Source organism: Oncorhynchus kisutch, linkage group LG17 (genome assembly GCF_002021735.2).
Source record: "Oncorhynchus kisutch isolate 150728-3 linkage group LG17, Okis_V2, whole genome shotgun sequence".
Taxonomy (NCBI): Eukaryota; Metazoa; Chordata; class Actinopteri; order Salmoniformes; family Salmonidae; genus Oncorhynchus; species Oncorhynchus kisutch.
In genome coordinates this window covers 55,583,957-55,596,558 of record NC_034190.2, presented here as the reverse complement: position 1 = coordinate 55,596,558, position 12,602 = coordinate 55,583,957, and the positions used below count along the sequence as shown (strand labels likewise).

General features: G+C 42.5%; 1 protein-coding gene across 1 annotated transcript in view; it reads right to left on the bottom strand.

The window, feature by feature from the left end:
• LOC109907940 (beta-citrylglutamate synthase B) overlaps positions 1 to 12,602 on the bottom strand; it is a 27,870-nt gene extending 15,268 nt beyond the window's left edge. The window contains exons 1-2 of the mRNA XM_020506248.2: positions 11,663 to 12,602; positions 2,564 to 2,794 (exon numbers count right to left, since the gene is read on the bottom strand). Of these exons, the coding sequence (XP_020361837.1) occupies positions 2,564 to 2,794; positions 11,663 to 11,825 (394 nt within the window). The 5' untranslated portion in view covers positions 11,826 to 12,602. The remainder of the gene's footprint in view (positions 1 to 2,563; positions 2,795 to 11,662) is intronic.

Here is a 12,602-nt window from a genome sequence, read left to right as displayed (position 1 = left end):
AAGTTCTTGATGATCCAGTAAATAGTTGATTTAGGTGCAATCTTACTGGCAGCAAAATCATTGCCTATGAAGCCCTTTTTGAGCAAAGCAATGATGACGGCATGTGTTTCCTTCCAGGTAACCATGGTTGACAAAGGAAGAACAACGATACCAAGCACCACCTTCCTTTTGAAGCTTTTAGTCTGTTTTTCAAACTCAATCAGCATGACAGAGTGATCTCCAGCCGTGTCCTCGTCAAAACAAAGGCAAAAACCTGAGAAATTCCACGTCCTGTTTGTATTTTTCTGGGGGTGGCAGATTTTCAACCAAGCTCTCATTGAAATTACAGCAATATATGGATGAGTTTTCACTTCCTACACATTCCACTAGATGTCAACAGTCAATAGAACTGTGTCTGATGACTCTAATGTGAAGGGGGGTCGAATGAGACAGGAAATAGTCACCACTGCCACGAGTTGACCATGCTTTCACCATGCGTGTTCACAGGGGAAGGACCTTCGTTCCACCGGTCATCTAAAGTCATTCTAATTCTCCGGTTGGAACGTTATTCAATATAGATGTAAACAACATTCTAAAGGTTGATTCAGTACATCGTTTGACATGTTTCTACTGACTGTTACGAAACTTTTGGACATTTCGTCACGTTATAGTGGACGCGCTTTGTGACTTTGGAATTGTTTACCAAACGCGCTAACCAAAGTAGCGAATTGGACATAAATAACGGACATTTCAAAACAAATCAAGCATTTATTGTGGACCTGGGATTCCTAGGACTGCATTCTTATGAAGTTCATCAAAGGTAAGGAAACATTTATCATGTACAGTATTTTCTGGTTTCTGTTGACTCCAACATGGCGGCTAATATTTTTTGGAAATCTGACACAGCGGTTGCATTAAGGAGAGGTATATCTATAATTCCATGTGTATAATTTGTAATATCATCTACATTTATGATGAGTATTTCTGTTGAAACAATGTAGCTATGCAAAATCACTTGATGTTTTTGGAACTAGTGAATCTAATACGCCAATGTAAACTCAGATTTGTTTTATATAAATATGAACTTTATCAAACAAAACATGCATATATTGTGTAACATGAAGTACTATGAGTGTCATCTGATGAAGATAATTCAAGGTTAGTGATTAATTTGATCTCTATTTCTGCTTTTTGTGAATGCTATATTTTGCTGGAAAATGGCTGTGCTTATTGTGGTTTGGTGGAGACCTAACATAATCGTTTGTAGTGCTTTTGCTGATAAGCATATTCGAAATCAGACACTTTGGTGGGATTAACAACAAGATTAACTTTAAAATTATATGAAACACATGTATGTTTTAGGAATTGTAATTATGAGATTTCTGTGGTTTGAATTTGGCGCCCTCTATTTTCACTGGTAGTTGTCATAACGATCCCGTTAGCGGGATTGCAGCCATAACAAGTTAACGAGAGAATCATTGACATGTCAGATGGTCCTTTTGTGGCAGGGCTGAAATGCAGTGGAAATGTTTTTTGGGGGATTCAGTTCATTTGCATGGCAAAGAGGGACTTAGCAATTAATTGCAATTCATCTGATCACTCATCATAACATTCTGGAGTATATGCAAATTGCCATCATACAAACTGAGGCAGCAGACTTAGTGAAAATTTATATTTGTGTCATTCTCAAAACTTTTGGCCACGACTGTAGATTTATGAGGGAAAAAAACAAAATATGGGAAAAGTAAAGGGGTCTGAATACTTTCCGAATGCACTGTATCTGGTGAGTATGCAGTCCATGGAAAAACTGGGACATTTTCAGCTTCCAGGAATTATGTACAGATCCTTGCGACATGGGGCTGTGCATTATCATGCTGAAACATGAGGTGATGGAGGTGGAGGAACGGTACGACAATGGGCCTCAGATCTCATCACGGTATCTTATGCCTGCCCATACCATAACACCACCGCCACCATGGGGCACTCTGTTCACAATGTTGACATCAGCAAACCACTCGCCCACACAACACCATATACTTAGTCTGCGGTCTGAGGCCGGTTGAATGTACAGCCAAATTCGCCAAAACGATGTTCAAGGCGGCTTATGGTAGAGAAATTAACATTAAATTATCTGTCAACAGCTCTGATGGACATTCCTGCAGCCAGCATGTGAATTGCACGCTCCCTCAAAACTTGAGACATCTCTGGCATTGTGTTGTGTGACAAAACGGTACATTTTAGAGTGACCTTTTTTTGTCCAGCGTAATGATCATGCTGTTAAATCAGCTTATTGATATGCCACACCTGTCAGGTGGATGGATTATCTTGGCAAAGGAGAAACATTTTTGAGAAACAAGCTTTTTGTGCTTATGGAACATTTCTGCTCTTGAAACATGTGACCAACACTTTACATGTTGCGTTATATATTTTTGTTCAGTGTAGTTATCCAATTTCAGTTACAGAAATACATTTCAGAAAATCATTATAATCAAGGATGTAATCTACACAACATGAAAAGTCAAGAGATTATGGGTTTTCTAAGCTCAGGAATCAGAAACAATATGGACCAAGCTTTGGAGCTCACCGTAAGAGAAGGTGTCTGGGAGGGGGACCCCGTGGCCGGCCAGCTCCTGGAAGGTCCAGAACTTGTTGACGCAGTTGAGGATAGCCTGGGGCCGGTTGACCAGCCTGCAGCCCATCTTCTCCAGGTGGCGCAGAACCGTGATGTCGCTGTCCGACTGCACCCAGGGGGTGGGCACCCGCACCACCGCCACCTGAGGGTAGGACGTCACCACCTCCTGCTCCACCCGTAGACCTGGGGATGAAAGGAGGGGGGGGAGAGAAAAGAGAGGCCTCTATCTTAAAATATTCCCAATGTCACGTCACATAGCTTCATATAGACAGCTATGGCAATTATTGATTGATCACATAGACAGGTTTCGCAATCTTCTACCGATATGGAAATGCAGGCTACACTTTCACTCAAGAACGGCAATGGAAACATTAACATTTTTCTGAGCAACTCAGGTAGCAACAGTGGCTTGGCTTTGTCTGTCTCACACAACAGAAGCCCAGACAACCTAGGAGTAGCTAGTGCCCATTTGGAACATTCAGGCCACGCCCATACATCTATAAGCCACTGCACCAAAAACGTAGGGCCTAGTCTAGCTGCGATCGGATACTACTGTGTTTGTGTATGCAGCTCATCATTATGGAGCTGCTCTGGATGTGCGAGTTCTGAGCTGGCTGTGAGTAGCAGAGGCATGGGTCCAGGTAGGGTAGTGTAACCTAGTGGTGTAAGTGCTTCATTTGGACTGGGTCCTGCCTGCATCGCTCACATCACACCCTGCCCACATCCTCATGCTCCCCCGTGGCACTGCCAACTTCTCTGGCCTCAGGGCCAAGATTCGTCGCCCCTGGAGGAGCACCGATCCCCAGCAGTGTACTTAATACAGCTTACAGTTCATTGCATGCTCCCAATATAAGAAGGTATCAGCACAAATTGGGGAGATTGAACCTAAATACACATAAGAGATTTCTACGATCATGCACACAAGATGTACCACCAGCACCTATTCTCTGAATGATCTTGCACCACATGTTTGAGAAGGTATACAAGAGATAGCTATGTATATAGCCCATCTATAGATTGTGTACAAACATATGTGTATTTATATTGACATAGTTTGCGTGTTTGAACATTTTATTGTGCATGAGGTTACTCACTGTGCGATTTGAACTGGCAACTAACAGTCCATTTTGGCCTACTACCAGCCATTTTAATTCGGGAAGAAAGAACAATAAGGAGAGGCAGATGGGGTGATGATGGTACGAGAGGTGGAGCGGGGGAAGGAGGGAGGGAGGAGAGAGGCTCGTCACTGACGCAGCACTCTTCAATCCACCGTGACCTGCTTTTCAGCCATCTTAAGATCTCCACTCACCAAAGCGACAGCGTCAACGCTGGATCGACAGAGGTCGCAGTGACTGAGGCACACAAACAAAGGATAGGTGACAGGCTTCTCAAATACTGGCTCCTGATGCTAAAAGGAGCGCACAGAAAAAGGGAAAGACATAGGTCATTTTTGGTTCAAACGATGGTCAGAGAAATTAAAAATGGAAAAGGCTGGAGATGTATGCATAAAGAACTGCAGGGGCGGTGGGGAAAAAGTGTGTGGCGGGGGATGACTCTGAGAAGTGGAAAGCGTTTGTTTAGGAATAGCAGTCTGTCAGCCCTCCCCTCACTCTCAGTATTCAAATCGGGGGATGATTCATACACACCCTTTTCTCCCCAATCACACTTTTGATTGTGCAGCCGTTGAGCGAGCCATGCTACAATTAAGTATTAGAGGACACACTGGCCAAGACAATGTCCACATCACTTGTCTCGGTTTCCAAGGGAACTACACAGAGCACATTGAAAACCTCAATGAATCCGTTCATTCATTTGGGGCGAGTGGGTACACCTATAGTACCATGTGAACATTCAGAAAACGTTCATATAACCTTCCTCTTCCTCTTGTCAGAACAACAAATCTTATAAGGAAATCAGTCAATGTAAATGGATTTCTCTAAAACGATGTTGGAGGCAGTTTATGGTAGAGAAATTAACATTAAATTCTCAGGCAACAGCTCTGGTGGACATTCCTGCAGTCAGCATGCCAATTGGATGCTCCCTCAAAACTTGAGACATCTGTGGCATTGGGTTGTGTGACAAAACTGCACATTTTAGTGGCCTTTTATTGGGCCTAGCACAAGGTTCACCAGTTTCTTGATATGCCACACCCGTCAGGTGGATGGATAATCTTGGCAAAGGAGAAATGCTCACCAAAAGGGAGGTAAACAAATGTGTGCACAAAATTTAAGAGAAATAAGCTTTTTGTGCATATGGAAAATGTCTGATCTTTTACTTCAGCTCAAGAAACATGGGACAAACACTTTACATGTTGTGTTTATAATTTTGTTCAGTATACATATATATCTCCCCTGCTGTTCCAGAGGACTGAGTGATCTCGCTCTCTCTGAAGCCGACGTTAGTAGGCTTAAGTCTTTTAAACGGGTTAACACACGCCTGGCCCCGCGGCCTTACGGTGTTCTAGGGCGCGTCATCACGAAATGTGCAGACCAGCTGGCAGGCGTCTTCACAGGCATTTTCAACCGCTCCTTGTCCATTCTGTAATCCCCACATGTTTCAACCGGACTACCACCGATCCGGTACTCAAAAACGAAGGAAAACTGCCACAATGACTACCGCCCTGTAGCGCTCACATCTTTAATGATGAAGTGCTTTTGAAAGGCTGGTCACAGCACACATAAACTCCATCATCCAAGACACCTTGGACCCACTCCAATTTGCAAATTAGTTGTTGTGAGACTGCTTTCTATGCCGGCTCTTTTTCCAATGGTCAACTTAATACACAGATCGGTCTTGGGTACAATATACAACCTACTATCTACTGTACTACCAGGGTGACCCCTCTTACAAGTATGCTTTCTCTTTTAAAAATGAGAAGCGTGTGGGCACGGGACGAATATTGTAAATAAAATATTTGAAGAAGAAAAAAATACATACAGTACCAGTCAAATGTTTGGACACACCTACTTATTTTAAGGTTTTTCTTTATTTTGACAAATTTTCTACATTGTAGACTAATAGTGAAGACACCAAACTATGAAATAACACATATGGAATCATGTAGTAACCAACAAAGTGTTAAACAAATCAAAATATATTTGATATTTGAGATTCTTCAAAGTAGCCACCCTTTGCTTTGATGAGTTTTGCACATGTAACAGGTGTAATGTCTTAAAAAGTTAATTTATTGAATTTCTTACCATCTTAATGCGTTTGAGCCAATCAGTTGTGTTGTGACAAGGTAGGGGTGGTATACAGAAGACAGCCCTATTTGGTAAAAGACCAAGTCCATATTAGGGCAAGAACAGCTCAAATAAACAAAGAGAAACGACAGTCCATCATTACTTTAAAACACGAAGGTCCAAATTGAAAGAACTTTGAAAGTTTCTTCAAGCGCATCCGCTAAAACCATCAAGTGCTGTGATGAAACTAGCTCTCATGGGGACCGACCCAGGAATGGAAGACCCAGAGTTACCTCTGCTGCAGAGGATAAGTTCATTGGAGTAAGTTCACGCCAGCACAGGACGTACTGCCAAATTCTCTAAAACAACGTTGGAGGTGTCTTTTGGTAGAGAAATAAACATTGAATTATCTGGAAACAGCTCTGGTGGACATTCCTGCAGTCAACACGCCAAATTGTCAACCTCTCCCTGTCTGAGTGTAACACCAACATGTTTCAAGCAGACCACCATAGTCCCTGTGCCCAAGAACACTAAGGTAACCTGCCTAAATGACTACTGACCCGTAGCACTCACGTCTGTAGCCATGAAGTGCTTTGAAAGGCTGGTCATGGCTCACATCAACACCATTATCCCAGAAACCCTAGACCCACTCCAATTTGCATACCGCCCCAACAGATCCAAAAATGATGCAATCTCTATTGTACTCCACACTGCCCTTTCCCACCTGGACAAAAGGAACACCTATGTGAGAATGCTATTCATTGACTACAGCTCAGCATTCAACACCATAGTACTCTCAAAGCTCATCACTAAGCTAAGGACTCTGGGACTAAACACCTCCCTCTGCAACTGGATCCTGGACTTCCTGACGGGCCGCCCCCAGGGGCTAAAGGTAGGTAACAACACATCCGCCACGCTGATCCTCAACACGGGGGGTGCCTCAGGTGTGCGTGCTCAGTCCCCTCCTGTACTCCTTATTCACTCATGACTGCTCGGCCAGGCACGACTCTAACGCCATCATTAAGTTTGACGATGACACAACTGTTGTAGGCCTGATCACTGACAAGACAGCCTATAGGGAGGAGGTCAGAGACCTGGCCGTGTGGTGCCAGGACAACAACCCCTCCCTCAATGAGATCAAGACAAAGGAGATGATTATGGCCTACAGGAAAAGGAGGACCGAGCACGCCCCCCCCCCCCCTCCACCCCCAGGAGACTGAAAAGATTTGGCATGGGCCCTCAGACCCCCCCCCCCCTTTTACACTGCTGCTACTCTCTGTTATTATCTCTGTTATAGTCACTTGAATTATTCATATTACCTCAACCTTCTCGACTAACCGGTGCCCCCACACATTGACTCTGTACCTGTACCCCCTGTATATAGCCTAGCTATTGTTATTTTACTGCTGCTCTTTAATTATTTCTTACTTTTATTTCTTACCATAACATGTTTTATTATTTTTTTAATAAAACTGCATTGTTGGTTAGGGCTTGTAAGTAAGCGTTTCACTGTAAAGTCTACACCTGTTGTATTCGGCGCATGTGACAAATACAATTTGATTTTGATTTGAAATGCACACTCCCTCAAAAGTTGAGACATCTGTGGCGAGGTGCACCTGTCTAATGATCATGTTGTTTAATCAGCTTCTTGATATGACACACCTGTCAGGTGGATGGATTACTCTGGCAAAGGAGAAATGCTCACTAACATGGATGTAAACACATTTGTGAAGAACATTTGAGAGAAATAACCTTTCTGTGTATTCAACATTTCGGGGATATTTTATTTGAGCTCATGAAACATGGGACCAACACTTTACATGTTGCGTTTAGTATATACTATTGGCACACTCCACTTACCAAGACCATTGCCAAGTAAAGCAAGCTGTCACCTGTTTTAATAGTAAGACTTGTGGTGGTACCACCCAGCAGATCTAGAAGGGAGTGTATATCATACCGAACCCCTCCCTTGAGATGATATAGACTAGAGGAACTTTCTCAAGGTGCCTCTACATCACTTTTTAAAATGTAGAGTCAAACCGCTAGGGGCAAAACGAGCTAGATTTACAACTTAAAGCCCAAAATATATCACTTCTGCAACTAACTGTCAAAATGAAAACCAGAATTGACGCGATTCACTATAACGAAGGCGAAAACATCTGTACTGTATATCCCTAAAAAAAATTCCATGATAGTTACTCTTTAATAAGGGCCACAGGCTCAGTGGAAGCTAAATAGCTCCATAACATCGATGATGCACCACAATATTTTACCGTAGGTATGAGGTACTTTTCTGCATATGCTTCAAACCCACCACTGGTGTGCATGGCCAAAGTTCTCTATTTTCATGTCATCTGACCATAGCTCCGCCTGGAGGCATTGGCACTTGGATCGGAACCGGTGCTATAGTCAACATCGTTGATGTTATGGCCTATTTTGCTTCCACTGGTCCTGGGGCCCTTGTTAAGATCAGTGGCATCTAAGCCAGGACATTTAGCCAAAAAAACTGTAGCCTCTGCCAGGAGTCTGCCACTTGGCCGCAAGTGTATCTTCCAGCAAGACAATAACCCTAATCACTAATCAAAATCAACAATGAAATGGTTAATTGACCACAAAATCACCATTTTGCTATGGCTTTTTCAGTCTCAAGACATGAACCCCATTGAAAACCTATGAAGAATTGAAGAGGGCAGGTGAAGGATATCAAGGATCTGGAAGGATTCTGTATGGAGGAATGGTCTAAGATCCCTACCAATGTGTTCTCCAATATCATAAAATATTTTTGAAAAAGGCTCAGTGTCATTATGAAAACATGGGGTAATTTTGCCCCCTCCCCATCTTTGAGATTTTTTTGTATTACTTGTCAAACAAAATATCTTTCTCTGACCAATTCTATTAATACAAAATACAATTTCCCCTTCTTTTTTTTAACAAACAACAAACACAGCTCAGTATTTATCAAGGATGCCAGTAATTATAGACCCCACTGTATATACCTAACTGAATCACTCCATTATCCCTGCACATTGTAATAATAGTACTGGCATTCTTGTGTTAATTTTTTTACTTATCTTGTATTTATTTTTTCTTAACTATATTATTACTTTTATTCTGCATTGTTGGAAAGAGCTCGCAAGTAAGCATTTCACTGTACTGATTTACACCTGCTGTATCCTGTGCACGTGACAATAAAACTTGAAACAGATGGATCAGCATGGTTCGTCAATGGGGAGTCTTTCCTCAGTGTTCCAGTGCTAAGATTATGATTAAGGAAAGATAGGGAACTGTGCTCTTGGTCTATTACTGATGCGTCTCACATCATATTACTGACGGTGGTGGAAAATCACAATGTGTTCAATTGGCCCTGGCTCAAGAGATCCTGTGTCCTGTTGCCTTCGATAATATTATGGACGTGTTATATTTGTTATCTAGCGGTGAAAAGTGTGTGTGTCGCCTCTACGTGGAAGGCCAAAGAATCCGGTGTCGATTCGTAACCTGTGTAACCTCTTGCACAACTCTATATCACTGAATCATGGGATGTGAGATTCCTTTGGCTGATCACTGGGTTTGGCCTCTTACGTGAAGGTCCATCTTTGGTATTCCAGACAAGCTAGTGAGCACATAGCCTGTTCAGAGGACATGGAGGATCCATTAAACACTTTTACGTGGAACAGGCTATGACAATGGACTTTGCTACTAAAGTTATTTACACAATACAGGGCGGATACATACTGAACCATTTCAAGCCTGCTGTCATTTCATACTGTTTATTAGATAGCACTGCAGGTATAGGCCTAATGCATTATGATGTGGTTACAATGCATTGTAAGGCCTGTCATGTCACGAGAATGTATGACTGACTCCCTGTGAGAAAAAAGAAGACAGGCCACACAAAACACAGCTGTGATCCAGTTATGGCTTTGGCCAATAGTCCTACCCTCTCTTCCTCCTGGGTGTGTCACAGATTATTCAGCATTGAAGACTAGGCTATCTACCAAGTAGGCCATTGTTAAAGTGGGTGTCTGACTGGCTTTGACTTTACCACCATTTTGTAAGGCAAGTCATTTCGTAAGCTACGTTTTTCCCCAACTGCTGTAGAGAAACAGATTCAACATGTAGCCTACGTGAAGGATGAGGAGAATGTACACTGGTTTCTAGATCGTACGTGCTCTATCCCACGTGAGGAAGCGGCTTCTGGATTCGGAAGCCGTTCCCAATCTCACTGCCACATGTCAAAGAGACAGCTCCATCCCCACCTCCTGGTCTGAGTCAGCTTGCCCCCTCCCTTCAGTCAATGCCATCATGTAAGATGTGCTATAAGACAGCCTGCCACCTCATTGAGCTAAATGCGCCCTTACTCAAGCTCAGGTTTGACTACCAAATTCCACGCAACAAGGGTCCTCACGTTCTTCAAATCAAGCAACCAAGGATATTAATATGTGATAAACTTATAGTAGCTATTGTTGGACTTGTCCCACCAGCCATCAGTGCTAAAGTCTGTGTTCTGAAGCCTGTGTCTGTTGTCCATGCATGCAAGTGCCTCGTGAGAATTCCAATATCTCCTATGTATTTGCAATTGTTGTACTCGTGTTGACTCAAGTTTAAAAAAATAGAAGACAGCTAAAAGTGAATCAATATAGCTAGCTAGCTAAACCCACTACACACGTCACTTAGCTAATTACAAGTCAAATTAATGACATCTTCTTCTACTGCTTAACGTTATTAGATACTTCTATTGAATTAATGTTAGCTAGCATAGCTGTGCTGGCTCATGAAGAATACCCCATAACCTACTAACGTTAGCTACTAGCTAGCCACTCTCTTTGTATTACGATGCGGGTGTAGCGCAATAACATCTGCTAAATATGTGTATGTGACCAATAAAATGTGACTTGTTCACAAAAGCTATCCAGCATAACGTTAGCTAGCTAGTTTTATACGTTTCCATAATGTAGACAATATTTTCCACCTACGCATATAATAAAGTAGCTATTCGATTTAGCAAATGTTTTGGCTTGGCATCATGGAGTATCTCTGTCTGACTATTCGAGGGTGTCTGGAAACTGGGTTGGTGATAAACCCAAGTAAAATTAGTTTTATATTGGATATTCGGTTTTATTCGGTTCACTCGTCCAATAGCTATTGAATCAAGCATGCCACGAATATGAAAATGGTCATGGGAGGATGGAGAACCATCAAAACCTTTTATTTTGTATAAAACATGGGTAAGGTTTCAGATGTAAATCTTAATTAAGTAGCTCTTAAACAACAATCCACACATTATTAAACGATTGCAATCTGTCAATAGCTCTTAAACTAAGTGTACCATCACTATGACAACCATATATTCTGAATCAGGCTATTCCCCCAAAATAAAATGTGTGGATTGTTCTCCATCCTCCCCTGATACAGAATATATAATTTTCATAGTCACGGTATGCTTTGTATAAGAGCTATTGAAGATTTAAATTTGAAACTTACTTTTTATTATTATTCAAAAAATGTCATATTGTTTTCCATCCTTCCCTGGTTCATAATATACAATACTAATAGTCATTGCATGCTTGGTTCAATAACTATTGACGAAAGAAAACCACAAATCCAATGTAAACTAATTTTTACCTAGGTTTAGGCGGTCACGTCACAGAGTTAGCTAGCTAGCCAGCAGCTCGCGCTAGCAAGTTGTGTGTGTGTTTCGGTGCGGAACAATACCTGCTACTGCTAGGCTCGCTAGTGGCTATATAATACTACAACTGAAATACACCCCACCATAGACAACAAGAATACACGGTTAAACCCAAATTCAAAACAGTTGAAAAATGACATGACTATTATTACGGCGTGCCACTTCAAATCTAGTGATACTTGCCTAATTGTCCCTCACTGATGGTGAGCACGATTTGGTCCATGAGAAGTGAGCGGAATTCAACATCCTCCTCGGCGCATCGCTGTTTCAGAGCCCGAAGGATCTGGACTTGCGGATACTCCTGGTGGATACGCCGGTCGGTCACAAACCAAACCCGAGAACACATATTTGTATCAAACTGTGTCGTGCCGATTGAAAATAGTACAGAATACACACAGCTGTGGCCGAGAAGGTGGCGGGCGGGCGGGCGAACGAGAGCGCGGGATCCTAGTCAGAGATTGACGCGAATAATACAAAGATGCTCATACAATAGAGTGCAGCTACACGAACAAGCAATGTGGCAAAAAAAAATTAACACCACGATTACAGCTGTTCTTTTAATGGTCGATTAATTACTCGATTTCCACTTGCTTCCCTTCATTTGCAGGCCGTTATTCCTGGTCCCTTTCGATCCAAGAACCCGTTGAATCACAATGAGCACCACAGTTTCTTCCTTTCTAAAAACAATACTGGTAGCAGTACTAGCTATGGCTCCTTGCACTTGCAGCCCTTAGGGCAAACAAAGCTTGTGCCGTTTTGCTTCGAATCCACCGCTCATGGAACTCAACAGCTACTACCCAGTGAACACGGCAGCCGCTTGGCTGAATAACACAATTGTGGTAGCTCTATGATTATCGAAGAAACCGATGCTGCTCGTATCCCCACGCTTGTCTGGTCTGATTAATTGGTGGAATGGCCCTGTACCGCTATCCACGAGGATCGGTGCTGAAAAGGTGCACGCTTGTTTTCAGTTCTGCGTTTTCCTTCAAGCACGCGCCTCGTTTACAACTCAATTTCCTCGTTCCCGGACAATATATGGCCAATGATAATCGAGTTTATGCCATAATATCGACCAATCGCAGTTTATAAACCAACGGTCGCTGAAGTATGTGCTTTCGTTTTA